Here is an 18,839-nt window from a genome sequence, read left to right on the forward strand (position 1 = left end):
TCAAGTCAAGGATAGCCGATCCTCTAGTTCCTTCCTCTACTTTCTGTAGGAGGAAGTTATCCGCCACACAAGTCAGGAATTTCCTGGAGGGGCCATGTTTTGCAGAATTTGTCTCCCAACAAATATCGGGGAAATTGAAGTCCCCCATTACTACTACATCATGCTTCCTTAAAACATTGGCTATTTGCTTTTCAAAAGTTTCATCCTTGTCTTCTCCTTGATTGGGTGGCCGGTAGTAGACTCCGACCACCAGGTTCCTTTTATTCTTTGCTCCATTTATTTCAACCCAGATGCTCTCGATGGGGCTACCAAGCTCCTCCTCCTGTATTTCTGTGCAGAGATATGTATTTTTCACATACAGTGCAACCCCGCCTCCCTTTCTGTTCCTCCTGTTCTTTTTGAACAAGTTATATCCTTCAACTGCTGTATTCCAGTCATGAGAGTCATCCCACCAAGTCTCAGTTATACCTATCAAGTCATAATTTCCCTCCTGTATTAAGAGTTCAAGTTCGTTCTGTTTGTTTCCCATACTCTGGGCATTAGTATATAGACATCGAAGACCATGTGCTTCATAGTCTGGCTTTCTTCCTACCTGTGTCTGAAGACTATTATTGGACGCTATCAGAGCTGTTCTCTCCATTGCAGTGCATGCGCCTACGTCCATTGTTACCCCCAACATTACATCTCCCTTCCCCGTAGGATTCAGTTTAAAGCCCTCCTGATGAAGTTCTTCATGCTGTGGCCAAACACATTCTTCCCAGCCTTTGTGAGGTGCAACCCATCCCTAGCCAACAGCCCATCTTCCAGGAAGTATAGCCCGTGGTCCCAGAATCCAAATCTCTCTCGTCGGCACCACCTTCGTAGCCAGTCATTCACCCGGAGTATTTTTCGTTCCCTTTCTATCCCTCTTCTAACTACTGGAAGGATGGATGAGAAAACTATCTGGGCCCCAAAGTTCTTGAGTTTCCTTCCCAAAGCTTCAAAGTCTGACGTGATCTCTTCGTAGCTCCGCTTGGCGGTATCATTTGTTCCCACATGGATGAGAAGAAAGGGATACCTGTCAGTGGGCTTTATGAGTGCAGGCAACCTTTCAGTCACGTCTCTAATCTGTCCTCCTGGGAGACAACATACCTGGCGAGTCCACGGGTCTTCGCGACATACTTGGGTCTCAATCCCACGCAGCAAGGAGTCTCCCAGGAGTTGACTAGTTGTTGTTGTTTTTCTAATAGCATAATCAATATAGTAATACAAGGTTTATATGGCCTTATGGATTTAGACTCTACAAAGTAGACACCATACACAACACATTTTGTATTTCTTCTAGTTGATGTTTGTGGAGACATCATTGTGATTAATTTTTACTATGTCCCTCCCGCCTCAAAAATATAATCTGTTGCAATACTGCCTTACCATCTTCAATTCCTTTTCTCACAGTAATCAGTTGCGGGGATCCAGGTGTACCAGCCAATGGACTGAGATACGGTGATGATTATGTTGTTGGACAAAATGTTACCTATATGTGCCAGCCTGGGTACACAATAGAATCCAATGGTTCCAGATTTCGTACATGTACTACTAATGGCACATGGAATGGAATGCTCCCAACATGTAAAGGTATCATTTTGAATTTGCTAAACACTTCTAGTGCACTCTCTCTAACCAAGCATTTTTGGTAGGGATGTCAGAGAATTCTGCCACAGATCTCGGTGAGGCCGAATGCCAGTGCATTCGGCCCCCCGAACTCCGTGGCGGAACGGCCTGCCCCCCTGCCCCCCGCGGATCCCCCCCGGGTTGAGACTTACCTGGGGTGGATGTTCCGAATGGCAGTGGCTTCAGCGGCGGCAGCAGCTGGTCTTCCGACCAGCCGCCACCACCGCCGCCATTTGCAGTCTGTTGTTGTTTTTTCCCCCCATTCGTGATAGGCTACGTAAAGACTTACGTAGCCTATCACGTCTGGGTTAAAAAAAAAAGCGTACGCAAATGGCGGCGGCTATGGCCGCCGCCATTTGTTTCCTTATTTTTGGCCGTCTTAGTCTACGTAAATATTTACGTAGATTAAGACAGCCAAAAATAAGGAACGCAAATGGCGGCGGCCATGCGTACGCGTTTTTTTTTTAACCCAGATGTGATAGGCTACATAAGTCTTTACGTAGCCTATCACGGCTGAATACAGGGACGCAAACGGCGGCGGCTATGGCTGCCGCCATTTGTGTCCCTGCTAGCCAGCGACCAGATGTCCAGGTGCTGGCGGAGCCAGCCAGCAGCTCCGCAGAATTCCCGCGGAGCCGACCGGCCAGCCAGGATTCCGGGGGGAGGGACGGAGCGCCTCCCCCCCAGCGGAACCCGGTGGAGCCAGGTAAGCGGGGTTTCGTACACACCCCCAATTTTTGGTATAGTGTGTATGTAGGGTGGACTGGTCACATATTGTGACTGACTGGCCCAATCCTGTTTTTAGTTTTTTTGCATCAAAAAAACTAAAAACTGCAGCAAAAGTACAAGGCTTATTTACTGATAACATTTTTATCCTGCCATTTAACCAAAAAGTCTCCCAAGGGGGCTTACAAAGATAAGAAATAAGATAGTCCTGCCTGCAGGCTTTCAATCCGAAAGGAAAGTGGAGAGAAGCTTCCCTCAGGGGAAGCTTACTTTCTTCCCCTGAGGGAAACAAGTAAGCATATCTCATGCTTACTTACATTCATACACCCAGCTTTAGGGGGTGCTTGTAGTTGAACAGTGTTAGATAGCATTAGTGTAGAAAAAGCACTAATAAAGTAATTTGATTTGAACTTCTTCTACACTGGTTCTAGTCTGCATTTATTCTCTCTAATATTAAATGCTGTGTTACTACACTTTCTTTATATAAGGCAACTCTGCTGTAAGTCCCACTAGATTTTCCAACAAGAACAGGGTGGGATAAAATATAGGGACTGCTGGGGAAGGAGGGACTTGCCTTCCAATTTGGGGTGATTCCTCCCTCGCCCACTTGACCCCCATGCCACATCCCACATTGTTGTCCCTCCAAAGAAGCTTAGGGGCAGTGTAGGTGGGGTGGGGTGGGGGGGATGTTCAGGTGAGGCTCAGGTGGCTGACAGTGGGGCAGAAAACTGTCCTTCTGTGAACTTCCTTAAGTTAACGTATCTTAGGATGTTTGTTTTTACTTTCAAACAAACAAATAGTTTTTGAAAGGCTAAAGACAGTAAATACAAGTATAGCTCCAGTGTGTGTGTGTGTGTGTGTGTGTGTGTGAAAAAGACAGAGAGAGAGAGAGAGAGAGACTTTATTTTTATGTTTAACACCTATACTATCTTTTGCTAGAAGATTCACTCAGTGTTGCATATATTAGACCATGGAAATGAGTAAGCATGGTGTTTTATGAAAGCACTAGCAAGAAAATGTGATTCCAGTAGTGATACTACAAAAAATGATACTGTCCTCCAAAAAATGTTAAATTGGCACATATGGTTCTCCTAGTAACTATAGATGTTGGGGACTTTTGCAGCTGCTGTGCCTAATGACTCTAAATGTTGTTGCAGCTGTCACCTGTCCAACTCCACCCCAGATTTCTAATGGAAGACAGGAAGGAACAAATTTTGACTGGGGATTTAGTATTAGTTATGTCTGCTCACCTGGCTATGAACTATCTTTTCCTGCTGTTTTGACCTGTGTTGGGAATGGAACATGGAGTGGTGAAGTACCTCAGTGTTTACGTAAGTACTTCCTTGATGCGTATATTTTATTCTGACTGTTATTTTCATCAAATCTTAAAAAAAAAAAAAAACTTTTGGTAATGCATTATATGACATTCATACAGATGTTTCTGATTCTTTTCCCCATCCTTTGTGCTGGTGAAGATACAATGCTGAGGATGTCCCATTACAAAATCAGGAGCAAGTTGAAGCACTAAACACACCCTTTCTTGACTTTCCTCTTTCAACTTTGTTCCCTCAAGCACATTTTCCTCACAGACATAAACCCAATTAAATGGTTCATCACAGATGATGTCAACCACAGATAATGCTAACCTGTGGTTCTGTACCAGGTTTTGAAGCCAGGGTTTGAAGCTGGTTAGCAAAATCTGACGAAAACAACCATGGTTAGTATTAACCACAGTGAGTTAACATAAGTGGTGCCAGTGGAACACCTGACTGTAGTTAAAGGCAGCAGGAGAAAGGCAGCTGGAATTTCCTCCCAGGTGGGAGTGCACAATTTCATGGCCTAGGCTTGCTCATTGTTAAGATATCCCTAGCATATCTGTAGTAGTTGCTTGTGTCTAATGTGTCCGTGGTGGAGTGATGCTTAAACGTTGATCCTATGTACTCTGGAAATCAGGCCTCACATTGGCATGCAGCATCCTCTGGCAGCTGCCATTACTCTTGACACCTTCCCTTTAAACTGGCACTCCAATGAGTATTAGGTGGTTGGGTCCTGCCACTATCTTAAACCCCCACAATGTCCCCAATGTAGCATCATTCTTGAAACAATGAGAAGTAGGGATTTATGGACTCTGTAAAATCCTCTCCATCTGTGTTTTGCGGATTGTCAGGTGCCGTTCGTTCCATCATCCGCCCACAGACAGATGCGAATATATTTTTCCGTTATGCGAAAAAATACGGAAACAATTACATAAGTCTTTACCTGAGTGTTTACTAAGTATTTGCATAATTTCCCTCAGTATGTAACATTTAGTGTATTGTCCCCCATTCCATTCAACATTTCCTCAGCAGAAACTTAGGTATTTTTCTACAGATTTATATGCATAAATTTCAGGAAAGTAAAAAAATCATCTGAAAGTCTATGGCCTCCACATGGCCTGAGAGGGGCGCTCTGCAGTAGATTCCACAGGTGAGATTCTTGGAAATCTGAGCTCATTTTAATCCATCTTGAATTTCTCCAGCATCCCTAATGAGGAGTTGGAGCACTGTGGAAAATTGAAATGATGGTTCTATCAGAGCACTGCTGTTCCCTGACACTGTTGTGCCACACACACACCCCGCCCCAGGTAAGTCTGCCATGGTGACCACTGTGATGGCAGGGGGCTCACCAGTAGGCATTTTGCTGAGGGTGCTCTCTACACTGGAGCTTGGCCTGTTAGAAATAGGGGTGTACGAAACCCCACTTACCTGGCTCCGCTCGGGTCCGCAGTGGGGGGAGGTGATCCATTCCTCCCCCCGGAATCCTTGATGGGGGGGAGGCGATCCCGTCCTCCCCCCCCGGAATCCTGCCCTGCTGGCTCCGCTCCACAGCCAGTCCGCAGAGCCGCCAGCCGGGCCAATCGGCAGCAGGGCCTCCACCTACTGCCGGGCTGCTGCAGACGCAAATGGCGTCCTGCGTGGGGGATGCCATTTGCATCCCAATGGTAGCCCGTGATAGGCTATGTAAATATAGACATAGCTTGGGATGTCAGAGAATTCTGCCACCGACTCCAGTGAGGCCAGATTCTTTAGAATCCACCCCCCCAGAATCCGTGGCGGAATGGCCACCCCCCCTACGTAAATATTTATGTAGCCTATCACAGGCTAGCGTAGGGACGAAAATAGCATCCCCTACGCAGGACGCCATTTGCGTCCGCAGCCGCCTGGCAGCGGGTGGAGGCCCCGCTGCGGATCGGCCCGGACGGTGGCTCCATGGACTGGCCGCGGAGTGGAGCCAGCCAGGCAGGATTCCGGGGGGGGGGAGGAACGGATCGCCTCCCCCCCCGCGGACCCCAGTGGAGCCATGTAAGTGGGGTTTCGTACATCCCTATTAATGTAGCCTATCACGGGCTAGTGTAGGAACACAAATGGCGGCAGCTACGACGGCCGCCACTGCCGCCACCTCCTCTGCCACCAGGTAGGTCCATCCCGGGGGGATTCCACGGGGTGGGGGGGAGGCTGTTCTGCCACAGACTCTGGGGGGGGACAGATTCTTCTGGCCTTACTGGAGTCTGTGGCGGAATTCTCTGACATCCCTAGTTAGAAATGAGAGCTAACTCAGAACTGTTGCTTCATGTTCTTTAGATCAAGACAAGTAATACTAATAATAATACATCTGAGGTCCTTGTTTTTATAACCTGTGAATTTCCCAGCTTCTAAGAATAGTATAGACATAAAAGAAGGAACAATGAGAGTGTTTTGTCTCATATTTTATATACCGAAAGCAAGTTTGTCAAATCTGACAAAAATGCCACTGGAAGCAAGTTCGAATGTGTACTTTCTACTCAGGCAAAACTCTGGCTGACATCAATAATTACTTGGCCTGCCAGGAGTACAGAAGAGACTCCAGGTAGGGGTGGACGAAAGTCACTTACCTTTTCTCGCAGCTTGTTCGCGGTGGGGGGGAGCACTTCGCTGCTCCCCCCGCGAAGTTCAGGCCGGGGGGGAGGCTTCCCGCCTCGCCCGGCCGAAATTCAGGCTGGGGAGGAGGCTTCCCGCCTCGCCCGGCCGCGAACACGAAAGTTTAAAAAAAAGTCCCCTGATAGGCTACGTGACGATTCACGTAGCCTATCATGGCTAGATCTGGAAAGTCAGCTGTGATGGGCTACGTGACGATTCACGTAGCCTATCATGGCTAGATCTGGAAAGTCAGCCGTGATAGGCTATGTGAATCGTCACGTAGCCTATCACGGGTGACTTTAAAAAAAAAAAAGCGCGTACGTGAATGGCGGCCCCCATAGGGAGCCGCCATTCGCGTTCCTTATTTAGTCGCTGTAGTCTAGTAAATGTTTACGTAGACTATGGCGAAAATAAGGGCAACGCAAATAGCGTTGCCCTTATTTTCGCCGTAGTCTACGTAAACATTTACATAGACTACAGCGACCAAATAAGGAACGGGAATGGCGGCTCCCTATGGGGGCCCCCATTATCCGTACACACTTTTTTTTTTTTTTAAAGTCACCCGTGATAGGCTACGTGACGATTCACGTAGCCTATCACGGCTGACTTTCCAGATCTAGCCATGATAGGCTACGTGAATCGTCATGAACGATTACGCCGCTCGAACACCGGACGAACCGCCAGCCGGACCCGCCACCGGGAGGGACATTCAGGGAAGGTAAGTCCCGTCCCGGGGGGGTGCGGGGGGCGGGGGGGGTGCGGAGGATTTCTCCCCGAAACTTGTTCGGGGGCCGAACACGTTGGCGCTCGGCCCCCCGAAGTTTCGGGGAGAAATTCTCTGCTATCCCTAACTCCAGGCTGTGTCTCTGACAATTGGACTTTTGTTCCAATATATTAAATTACCTGCTTTATACAGAATTTTTTATTACCATATGGTTGCTGACACTGATGGATTTTACAGTGCTGCAATTTCATTACAATAACAAATGTATGCTGGCTTTTTACACTGAGCTTCATGCATAGATTTTTCTTATTCTTTTTTTAAAATACTAGCCCTTTAAAAATGTAAATTCAATGGGTTTGATTACCTGGGAAACTGAACTCTATATGTTTTATGGTAGAGAAGCAACACTACAAACAACAGTACTGAAAGGACTGTATAGGCAAACTGATGTGTTTCGCCCAAGATTTTGAGACAGTATTCTACTGGGTATATAATTGGAGTGATATACAGCCCAATCCTGTGAATCTTTACTCAGAAGTTAAGTCGCACTGAATTCATTCAAGCTTAGTCCCAGTTACATGAGCAAGAGATTTCATCCTTGGGTTGCAATCCCAAACCACTTGCTCTGAAGTCATCTCCTTATGTCAGTGAAGCTGCTCTGAGTTGTAGATTCCAAACTTAGCCTATGATCCTTAACCAAAGCTTGTCAGATATATTCCAGGATGCATGCATGGCTTCACAATGAGCATTGGCTCCTGCCTTCATGACAGTTTGGGGGAGATTTGTATGTATAGCAAATGAATGCATGTGAAGGTGGTCCTAACATTGAAATAAGTAGAGAAGCCCTACCACATATAGCAGCTCTGTATTATGCTGAATTGCCCACATAAGCACAGAACCTTTGGATCAGGCTGCAGGTTGACTTAAAGCAGTATACTTACTGCTTTTCATCTCTTACACTGCATCCACAGTGTACACTACTCCCCTCTTTTGCTTTTTTTCCACTTGCGAGCAGAGATGGGTAATATAAAGAGATGGACGTAAGTGCTTGGATTGGGCCACATCTATTGAAATATCTGCAAAGGGGAAAACCTATGATGGGCACTGGACTGTGCCAGCTGCTAGCTGGCAGTATAATGGGCGAAAACATACACAGCCTGAGGATTGGCGTGACAGCATCGCCACCCCTCAGGACTGCCCCTTATGGGGGAGGTAGACCTTACCCCGTCACCCCCTCCCAGGCCGCAAAGGTTCTGGGTGAGTGAGGTGAGTAGGTCTAACATGCAACCCTTATCTCCACGCTGAGCTAGGGATGTAAGAAAGTGACTTATCTTTTGGCGGATTCTGTTCATGGGGGGGGAGGCGTTCCGTCCCTCCCGCCAGAATCCTCGATGGGGGGGAGGTGATCCAGTCCTCACCCGCGGAATCTTCGACGGCCAGCTGTGCTCCATGGCGGCTCCGCGGAGCAGCCAGTCAGGCCCATGCCAGGGCCATCTGCAGCCGGATTTCCGGCCGTGGAGGGCTCTTGGTAATTAAAAAAAAACGCATACGCAAATGACGGAGGCTACAGCTGCTGCCATTTGTGTTCCTTATTTTTCACTGTCTTAGTCTACATCAATATTTACGTAGACTAAGACGAAGAAAAGAAAGGGAAATGCAAATAGCGTAGTGGGTGCTATTTGCATTCCCCTTTCTTTTCTTTGTCCTAGTCTATGTAAATATTGACGTAGACTAAGACGGCGAAAAATAAGGAACGCAAATGGCAGCGGCCATAGCCGCCATTTGCGTACACGTTGGTTGTTTTTTAAAACTCAGACGTAATAGGCTATGTAAGTCTTTACGTAGCCTATCACGTCTATGGGGGGGGAAGACACAGACTGCAAATGGCGGCAGCGGCAGCCGTTTGGAGGACCAGCCGCCACCGCCGCTGAAGCCGCCACTGGAGCCGCCGCAGTCCAGAACATCCGCCCCAGGTAAGTCTCGTCCAGGGGGGGATCCGCGGGGTGTGGGGGGGTGGCAGGCTGTCCCGCAATGGATTTCGGAGGGCCGAATGCACTGGCATTCGGCCTCACTGAGATCCGTCGTGGAATTCTCTGACATCCCTATGCTGAGCCACAAAACCTGTTTGGGGGCCCTCAGAAGTCACCTGTCACCATAACGGCGCCTCTGAATGCTCACCATCCCTAAGCACATTCCCCCTTGCCCATCCTAGCTGCCACTGAAATGTGACCTACACTAAACTAGGGATGGCGGAGAATTCCGCCACAGACTCCAATGTAGGGTTGGCGGAGAATTTCTCCCCGAAACTTCGGGGGGCTGAGCGCCAATGTGTTCAGCCCCCCGAAGAAGTTTCGGGGAGAAATTCTCCGCACCCCCCCGCACCCCGCACCCCCCCCCGGGACGGGACTTACCTTTCCCGAATGTCCCTCCCAGCGGCGGGTCCCGGTGGCAGTTCGTCGGATCTTCGTCAGGGGCGGGGGCGGCAGCCGATCTTTCGACCGGCTGCCGCCACCGCCATTCCAATAAAACTAGAAAAAAAAAAATGCCCCCGTTTTGGAGAGAAATTCTCTGCCATCCCTAGCCGCCATTTGCGTATGCTGGGTTTTTCCCCCCCCTGCCGTGATAGGCTACATAAATACTTATGTAGCCTTTCACGGCCTCCGCAGGGACACGAATGGCAGCTGGACATCCAGCCGCTGGGCAGCCCTGCAGGGACGCAAATGGCGGCTGTCGTAGCCACCGCCATTTGCGTCCCTGTATTGAGCCGTGATAGGCTACGTAAGTATTTACATAGCCTATCACGGCTATGAAGACAAAGCAAATGGCAGCTGCAGGACGGCTGCCATTCGCAAAGCAGCACGGACGGGAGCAGGTAAGTGCTCCGTTTTGCATGCCTTTTGTGGGTTGGGTGTGGCGGGGACTTTGTCCCGCGCCTTTCGTGGGTTGGGGGGGTGGGGGCTTCGTTCCGCGATGGATTTTGTGGGGCCGAATGCACTGGCATTTGGCCTCACCGAGATCCGTCACAGAATTCTCTGACATCCCTACTGGCGGCTCCACGGACTCGCTGTGGAGCGGAGCTGGCCTTGGAGGATTCCAGGGGGAGGAACAGATCACCTCCCTGCCCTGCGGACCTCCAGGCGGACTGGTGAGTGGGGTTCGTACACCCCTACACTAAACAAGAATTAGACCAAATTTACCAAAAGGACTCACCCAACCCCATTAACAATGTGAAGTGGGCGAAAAGATGCACAGCCCAGGCCAATTGGACCATGAGCCAAATATTCCTACATGGCCCCCGAAAGGGCAACCGGTTGGAACCCACACTGCTTATGGGAGGGCGCCGTGTGAGCGAGAGGCTGTTGGGAAGGCGCAGACAGTAAAAAAGCCTCTCCAACCCCTCCCCTCCCCAGTGGCACCACTGGTGTTCTGCCAGTGGTGGCCCTCCATGACCTCTCACCCCACCTGCCCGCAATGCCCCCCCCCCAGCCAGGCAAGATGGATGTGGGGCATAGGGCATATGTCCCCACACTGGAAGCTCATCCTACGTCCACGGATGCAATGCATGATGGTGTTTTATCAACCTGTTAGGTCGTAAACTTCTTTTTTGCAGCTCTCTACCTTAAAGGTGGCACATTTTTCAACCACCCACATTGTGTTAATTGTTGCTGGGAATACAAACATTTTTTTAAAAGTATTTTGTGTGTTCTTATTTGATTTTTAGATGGTTTCATATTGTTTGTTACATTGTTTTTAAATTGTTGATTTTATTATTGTTAGCTGCCTTGGGAATATTTTACAGAAGTGGGTTATAAATGTAGTTAAATAAATGCATAAATAAATAAGTGGTGGCCATGGACATCCAAGGATTTGCCTGAATGCATGAGGGCTTAAAGTGGATAGAAAGTTGGGAGTGTGCACACTGGCTCCCCCCCCCCCACGTCTCTGGGCACACTGGCTCCGTCTCCTTCAGTTCAGCCCTTACCATTTGAATCAGCATGGTTTGAAAGGAAGTTCTACTCCCATTCACTTGAACGGGAGAAGAACTCTCTGTGTAAACGGGACCTTACTGATTGAGCAAAGCAAAGTCTGAGCTGAAGAAAGGGGGATCGGCATGCCCGAAGATGTAGCATGCACAACCCCAACTCTCTACCCATTTTAAGCCCTCACATGTTCAGATAAATGCTACGCTGGATGCCATTTGTGGCCGCAAAGTGGAGCAGCGGATGGCAGAGGATGGACCGGCCGGCGGCAGGTAGGGTCCGTCCTGGGGGGATTTCGGGGTATAATTCCTTTCCACCATGGACTCCAGGGGGCTGGATTCTAAAGAATTGGAGTCCATGGCGGATTTCTCCACCATCCCTATGACATCACCACAGTGGCTCTGCATGGAACAATCAGGTGTCTTTCACCCCTTTCCTGTTTTCTCATCCTTGGCTTCCTCTGGGTCTTAGGGGTGGGCGAATCACTCACCTGGCTCCATTCCAGGGATCCGCGGTGTGGGGGAGGCGATCCGTCACTCCTCCCAGAATCTTCCCCAGCTGGTTCTGCTCCACAGCAAGTCTGCGGAGCCGCAGGCTGGGGCCGCCTGCAGCTGGACCTCCATCCGCTCCTGGGCCGCAGCCGCAAATGGTGTAGCGGACCATGCCGAAAAGAGCAGGGATGCAAATGGTGTAGCAGACGCTATTTACGTCTCTTCTCTTTGCCGTGATAGGCTACGTAAATACTTACATAGCCTATCACAGCTAACAGAACGAGGGAAATGGTGGCCGCAGACCGGGGCCGCCATTCGCACGGGCAGATGGCCAACAAAAGGTAGGTTCGATCCCAGGGAGGATTCGCAGGGTGGCGGGGGAGATTGTTCCGTTCCGCCATGAACTCCAGGGACTCCGTGGTGGAGTCCGTGGTGGAATTCTCCGCCATCCCTACTGAGTCTATGAATTCTTACATATTGCTTAATGACATTCCTAAATCTAGGGATGGCGGAGAATTTCTCCCCGAAACTTCGGGGGGCCGAGCGCCAACGTGTTCGGCCCCCCGAACATGTTTCGGGGAGAAATCCTCCGCCCCCCCGCCCCCGCCCCCCCCCGGGACGGGACTTACCTTCCCTGAATGTCCCTCCCGGCGGCGGGTCCGGCTGGCGGTTCGTCCGGTGTTCGAGCGGGGCGGGAGCGGCAGCCAGTCTTTCGACCGGCTGCCGCCCCCGCCATTGCAATCAAAGAAAAAAAAAAACTGTCCCCTGATAGGCTACGTGACGATTCACGTAGCCTATCACGCCTAGATTTGCAAAGTCAGCCGTGATAGGCTACGTGAATCGTCACGTAGCCTATCACGGGTGACTTAAAAAAAAAAAAAAAGTGCGTATGCGAATGGCGGCCCCCATAGGGAGCCGCCATTCCCGTTCCTTATTTGGTCGCTGTAGTCTACGTCAATCTTTACTTAGACTACGGCGAAAATAAGGGCAACGCTATTTGCGTTGCCCTTATTTTCGCCGTAGTCTACGTAAACATTTACGTAGACTACAGCGACTAAATAAGGAACGCGAATGGCGGCTCCCTATGGGGGCCGCCATTCGCGTACGCACTTTTTTTTTTTTAAGTCACCCGTGATAGGCTACGTGACGATTCACGTAGCCTATCACGGCTGACTTTGCAGATCTAGCCGTGATAGGCTACGTGAATCGTCACGTAGCCTATCAGGGGACGTGTTTTTGTTTTTTTTTTTACTTTCGTGTTCGCGGCCGGGCGAGGCAGGAAGCCTCCTCCCCGGCCTGAATTTCGGCCAGGCGAGGCGGGAAGCCTCCCCCCCCGGCCTGAATTTCGGCCGGGCGAGGCGGGAAGCCTCCCCCCCTGGCCTGAACTTCGCGGGGGGAGCAGCGAAGCGCTCCCCCCCACCACGAAAAAGCTGCGAGAAAAGGTAAGTGACTTTCGTTCACCCCTACCTAAATCACAGAATAACTGCCATGTGATTTGGTCAGATTCAATGCTGCCTCCCCAGTTAATTGTGATATGTTGCATAAAACGGAAGCGTTAACATCACAAGGGATGGGGGAGAATTTCTCCCCGAAACTTCGGGGGGCCGAGTGCCAACGCATTCAGCCCCCCAAAATTGGTGGTGAAATTCTCTGCCCCCCCCGCCCCCCCGGGATGGGACTTACCTTTCACGAATGTCCCTCCCGGCGGTGGGTCCCGGCGGCGGTTCGTCGGGTCTTCGTCAGGGGCTGGGGCGGCAGCTGGTCTTTTGACCGGCTGCCACCGCCGCCATTAACAACGCTATTTGCGCTATTTGCTATTTGCGTTGCCCTTATTTTCGCCGTAGTCTACGTAAATCTTTACGTAGACTACAGGGACCAAATAAGGAACGCAAATGGTGGCTCCCTATGGGGGCCGCCATTTGTGTACGCGCTTTTTTTTTTCCCCCAAAGTCAGCCGTGATAGGCTACATGACAATTTACGTAGCCTATCACGGCTGACTTTGGGAATCTAGCCGTGATAGGCTACATTAATCGTTACGTAGCCTATCACAGGGGTGGGGGTTTTTTTGTTTTTTTTGCGGCCGGGTAGACAGGGCGCTTCTACCCGGCCTGAATTTCGCCAGCGAGGGATGGGGCGCCTCCTGCCCGGCCTGAATTTCAGCCGGGCGAAGCGGGGCACCTCCCCCCCCTCGCATGAACTTCGGGGGGAGAAGCGAAGCACCTCCCCCCCACCGCGTAGCAAGCTTCGAGGACAGGTAAGGGACTTTCGTCCATCCCTAATCACTTCAGCCATGGTCAGGTTGCTCTTGAAAACAGAAAGTGCAAAGTTTTCTGGGAAAAGAGAGAACCTTACGTAGGGATGGCCAAGAATTCCTCCCCGAATCTTCGGGGGGCCGAGTGCCAACGCATTCGGCCCCCCGAAATTGGCGGCAAAATTCTCCGCCACCCCCCCGGGATGGGACCTACCTTTGGCGAATGTCCCTCCCGGCGGCGGGTCCCAGCGGTGGTTCGTCGGCTTTTCGTTGGGGGCGGGGGCGGGAGCCGGTCTTCTGCTGCCACCGCCATTACAAAGTAAAGTTAAAAAAACCCAAACCCCTGTGATAGGCTACGTAACGATTAACGTAGCCTATCACGGCTAGATTTCCAAAGTCACCTGTGATAGGCTACGTAAATCGTTACATAGCCTATCACGGGTGACTTTGAAAAAAAAACAACGCGCAAATAGCATTGCCCTTATTTTCGCCGTAGTCTACGTAAATCTTTACGTAGACTACCGGGACCAAATAAGGAACGCAAATGGCGGTGCCCATAGGGTGCCGCCATTTGCGTACGTGCTTTTTTTTTTTTTTTCAAAGTCACCCGTGATAGGCTACGTAACGATTTACGTAGCCTATGACGGCTGACCTTGGAAATCTAGCCATGATAGGCTGCGTAAATCATTACGTAGCCTATCACGGGGGGTGTGTGTTTTTTTTCACTTTTTCTTTCATGGCCAGGGAGATGGGGCGCCTCTCCCCGGCCTGAATTTCGGCCGAGCGAGGCGGGGAGCCTCCCCCCGGCCTGAATTTCAGGGGGAGAAGCGAAGCACCTCCCCCCCACCGTGAAGCAAGCTGCGGGACAAGGTGAATCCCTTTCGTACATCCCTGCTACAACATATAGTCTTCTACAAATAAATAATGTTTTCTCTGCACACTTCCCCATTCTAGAGAAAAAAATAAGACTGATCTGAATTGCCATGGTGTCCAGTTTCCATGGTTACCTATTCAGTCAGAGAGTTACTAAGCATCCAACGATAGCATATGGCTGGGAAAAGTCTGGAGAAAAATACTGATGAATGTTGTAGTTCCTCCTGTAAAAAAAAATAACTTATCTCCCAGAATGCTCTGAATTAATTGTGTCAGGAGTGTTTTAAGAGTTTTCTTGAAAGTTTGGGTTCTTATTCATACAAAGGAGCAGTAAAAAAGAAGACTTTTGGATTTTCTGCATATCAACGAGATATTCGTAGTAGCTTTTGACATACAGAGATTAAGTACAAGTGAGTCTCACTCAATGCTGATATTCAGAGTAATGTAAATGTGCACATTCTGTATGGAGTGTGCATCTGTGTGAGTGTGTGTGTGTACATGTGTACACTCTAAAATTGCACTTCAGGTTTTGAAGCAGAGAAGCAGGCACAGCAGGAAAACTGATGCTTTCTGTTCCCCTCCTGCATCCCTGAACAAATCTACGAGTCTGAAAAAAATAACTATCAGAATATTTTCCATGTATTTTCTTTTTCTACAGCAAAGTTTTGTGGTGATCCAGGAGTACCTGCTCAAGGCAAAAGGGAAGGCAAGAGTTTTATTTATCAGTCAGAAGTCTCTTTCAGCTGTAATCTTCCATTTGTGTTGGTTGGTTCCAGTACTCGAATATGTCAGACAGATGGCACATGGAGTGGGTCATCTCCCCGTTGCATAGGTATGATGGGATGATCTGTTCTAATGTGTTGCATGCTCCGCACCTTTCTTGACGCTGTCCGTGAACTGCTTAATGTCACTGGGCAAAGTCTACCTCATCCACTTGTGCAGGGAAGGTGGTTGATTCCCTTATTTTTGTAGTCCTCACCAAAACTGGCTCCAGAGGGTAGAAGGATCAACCAAAATGGCTTTTCAGGGACACGAGGGCTACAGCTGGAAAGGGAAATTTTTCAAAAGCACCTTTGTCCAAGTCAGTCTATATATGCAGAATATTAGCTACTCCATTCTATATCAAATCTGTATAACTAGAGACCTTCAGCCAAAGGATGCAATCATAGCAGAGTACAGCAAGATCACATATAAGAGGCACTAAGGGTTGGATACAGTCTTAGTCATGCTTAGAGTGGACCCATTGAAATCAATGCAATAAGTTAGCCATGAATAAGTTAAGTGCCGCTGATTTCAGTGGATTTATTCTAAGATGTATGTTACAGTTGTATGTTTGGTGCCTATAATGTCTGTATGTGTCTTTTATATGATTTGTTTTATTTGGACACAATTTTCATTGCTAACAGTCCAAACCTACAGATATTTATTCATTTATTCATTCATTCATTCATTTAGAGGGATAATGTTGTGAGGCACTTTTTATGCTGTTATTTCTGTCATAAAATTCAATTGCATAAATCAGTGATGAAATTCACATTTGGGGACTTCCATTTAAATGGTGACATTTCTGAAAACTGTTTGCATGGATTTCATTATAAACTGCTTTAAAATTAACTATTTTGTTTCTTTTGAAATGTTCTCTTTGTCCTAGAACCCACCCGCACATCATGTGAAAACCCTGGAGTTCCCCGTCATGGATCACAAAACAACACATTTGGCTATCAGGTAGGTTTGGTCAAGTTGAATTTACATTTCAGTCTACAGCTGTGGTCTTCCAACTGTCATCCAAAAAGCAATGTTGCTTTATCAGATAGCTGCAGCCGTGTCTGAAAAATAGTCAGCTATGCATTGTCAACTCTTGCCCTTATTTCCTTTTATTAAAACACTACACAGTGTCCTTATTTTTGTTGGGTGTTGTTACCCTGTACAGTAAGTACAATGTGCTTGCAAAGAGGAACAGAGATGACTTATGTACTTAAATTATTGGAAGTCTTATTAACTGTTAGAAAGTCTGATAATCTAACCGCTAATTTCAGGAAAAGTAATACTCTTTGCTTAAAATGTTGTGTGCATTTTTTTAAAAAAATAGTTCTATTCGTTTATTTTCATAACAGCACAATTGAACATAGAATCCTAAACATATTTAGTAGGGAGTAAGCTTCATTGAACTCAGTGGAAACTACTTCTGAGTAAATGTGCTTAAAATTGCACTGTAAGTTGGTCATAATTATTCCCATTTTATAAATGTTGAGAAAATGTTGAGTTGGCATTCAAGGGCACTTACTAATTCATCATTAGGATTTGAACCCAGAATTTCCTGATTTGAGTCTACTGAATCATGCTGGTTCTGATTTCAACTTTATTTAGCTGAATATTGTAGAGATAATTAAAGGGTGGCAATGAATGAGAATCAGATACTTGCAGCTGAACAGTAGTATCAAAACATGGGATCGCTTAGTACAGTCCCTGCCTTTTCCAGCTTCTCACTGGAAATACCATTTTGATAAAACATTGTTTTTTTGTATGTTTTTAGAAAGTTGTTTGGCTACAATTATATTTCCATTAAATGGGGGCAATATCATGCTGGTTGAAAATAAAACATGTGGATGTTTTATTGTTAGAAGCTGAAGAGTAGGGATGACACAGGCACCTGACTGGGTCTGGGAATCTATCAGGCTCCCCCTTGCCTGTACCCCTGGACTGCATCCACTGGCCTCGCTCTGGCTTCAGTTGCCCCTGCTTGTGTCCTCCCGGATGTTCCCCGCGCTCATCCAGACCCACCATATGCAATATTAGAGGCACATTTGCCTTTCCCAGCCCAAATTTGTGTGTATTTAAATATGCACATTTTTTAAGAATCCTTTTTTCTGTAAAGACAAGCTCAGGAAAATGCCAGACGCTTGCGGACAGGATCCAGGGTGAGTGTGGGCAGCTCAGCAAGCTCATGGGGGATCGAGTGCAGCTCAGGGGGGGACAAATGGGGGCAGAGCTTCAGCGGCCGTCCACTGAAACTGGATGGGGGTGGGTCTGTCCACCCCTACTTAAGAGTGGAAACCTACAGGATTGATGCTTGATAGATGGAGGGCTCCAATCTTGGAGCCCGCTGTCTATCCTAAGCCCTTCTGGCAAGAGACAGACAGGGTGGGAGTAATGAAGGAGGCATTTTCACCTTCCCTTCTTCCTTTGTGCTATTTTGAACAAGACAAGCCCCTAAGGCTGTTTAACTTGCTTACTTTCCTGGGGTCTATGGCCTCAGGGGCTGGGAAATCCACCGTATCCCATAGTCCCTGGGATACTCTTCCAGTTCCAGGGAGCTTAGGAATTCTCTCAAAGAGCACAGTCCTATGCATATTTATCCAGAAAAAAGTCCTACAAGTCCCAGCATTCCCCAGCCAGCCATGCTAGTTGTGGGATGCTGGGAGTTGTAGGACTTTTTTTGTCTTAATGAAGTAAAACTCCCATTAAACATGAAAGACCTTCTGACTGCAGGATTAGACCCATATTTGTTCAAGGTAATATAATTTGATGAGGGTTGGTTCTCCTTGCTCTGAAGCTAAACTGATCAAATGTAAATGCATCGTTGTGGTATCAGTAAGAATAGAAAAACCAGGACCATAATTTTGTATGCTCTTAACAATATATAATTTGCACTGATACATACTGTATATTTGAGTGTATGAAATGCTGTATTAGAAAGTGCTTATTATATGGCACAAATATTTTTTTCAAAGGCCATTTTGTGTTGCTTGGAGGCAATGGCAGGAATGTTTTGGGAGCCTTCAAAGTACAATGAGCATGTTTTTTGCACACATTCAGCACCGATTCCAAAGTTCATCTTTGTGTTAGAGACCAAAATCCTGAACACACTTACTACTACGAGGGACCATTAAACACAATGAGATTTACTTCCAAGTAAGCATGCACTGTAAATGGTTCTGCCTCATTAAACCCTTCTGGAAGAATTTCCACAAAGCATCTTGAAACTAGGGATGGCTGAGAATTTCAGTTCAGTTCATTTTTTATAAGAATTTACCAAAATTTGCAAATTCCTTCATACTTGGGAGGGAAAAAACCCTCAGATTTAAAAACCGGAATGTGAAATGGATGGAATCATCCATCCAGGCCCAGGGCTTTGACTGCTTAGCTCTTAAAACTCTGGGTTTCAATCCCTGTGTATGTGTGTTGTGTTGAACGAGGGCTGCCACCTC

General features: G+C 47.9%; 1 protein-coding gene across 1 annotated transcript in view; it reads left to right on the top strand.

Moving 5' to 3' along the window:
• CSMD3 (CUB and Sushi multiple domains 3) overlaps positions 1-18,839 on the top strand; it is an 819,154-nt gene that overhangs the window by 742,111 nt on the left and 58,204 nt on the right. The window contains exons 58-61 of the mRNA XM_084851442.1: positions 1,435-1,614; positions 3,534-3,707; positions 15,290-15,463; positions 16,283-16,356. Coding sequence (XP_084707568.1) covers positions 1,435-1,614; positions 3,534-3,707; positions 15,290-15,463; positions 16,283-16,356 — 602 coding nt within the window. The remainder of the gene's footprint in view (positions 1-1,434; positions 1,615-3,533; positions 3,708-15,289; positions 15,464-16,282; positions 16,357-18,839) is intronic.

This window comes from Heloderma suspectum, chromosome 4 (assembly GCF_057233095.1).
Source record: "Heloderma suspectum isolate Gila_16-S chromosome 4, 16-S_ref, whole genome shotgun sequence".
In the NCBI taxonomy this organism is placed as follows: Eukaryota; Metazoa; Chordata; class Lepidosauria; order Squamata; family Helodermatidae; genus Heloderma; species Heloderma suspectum.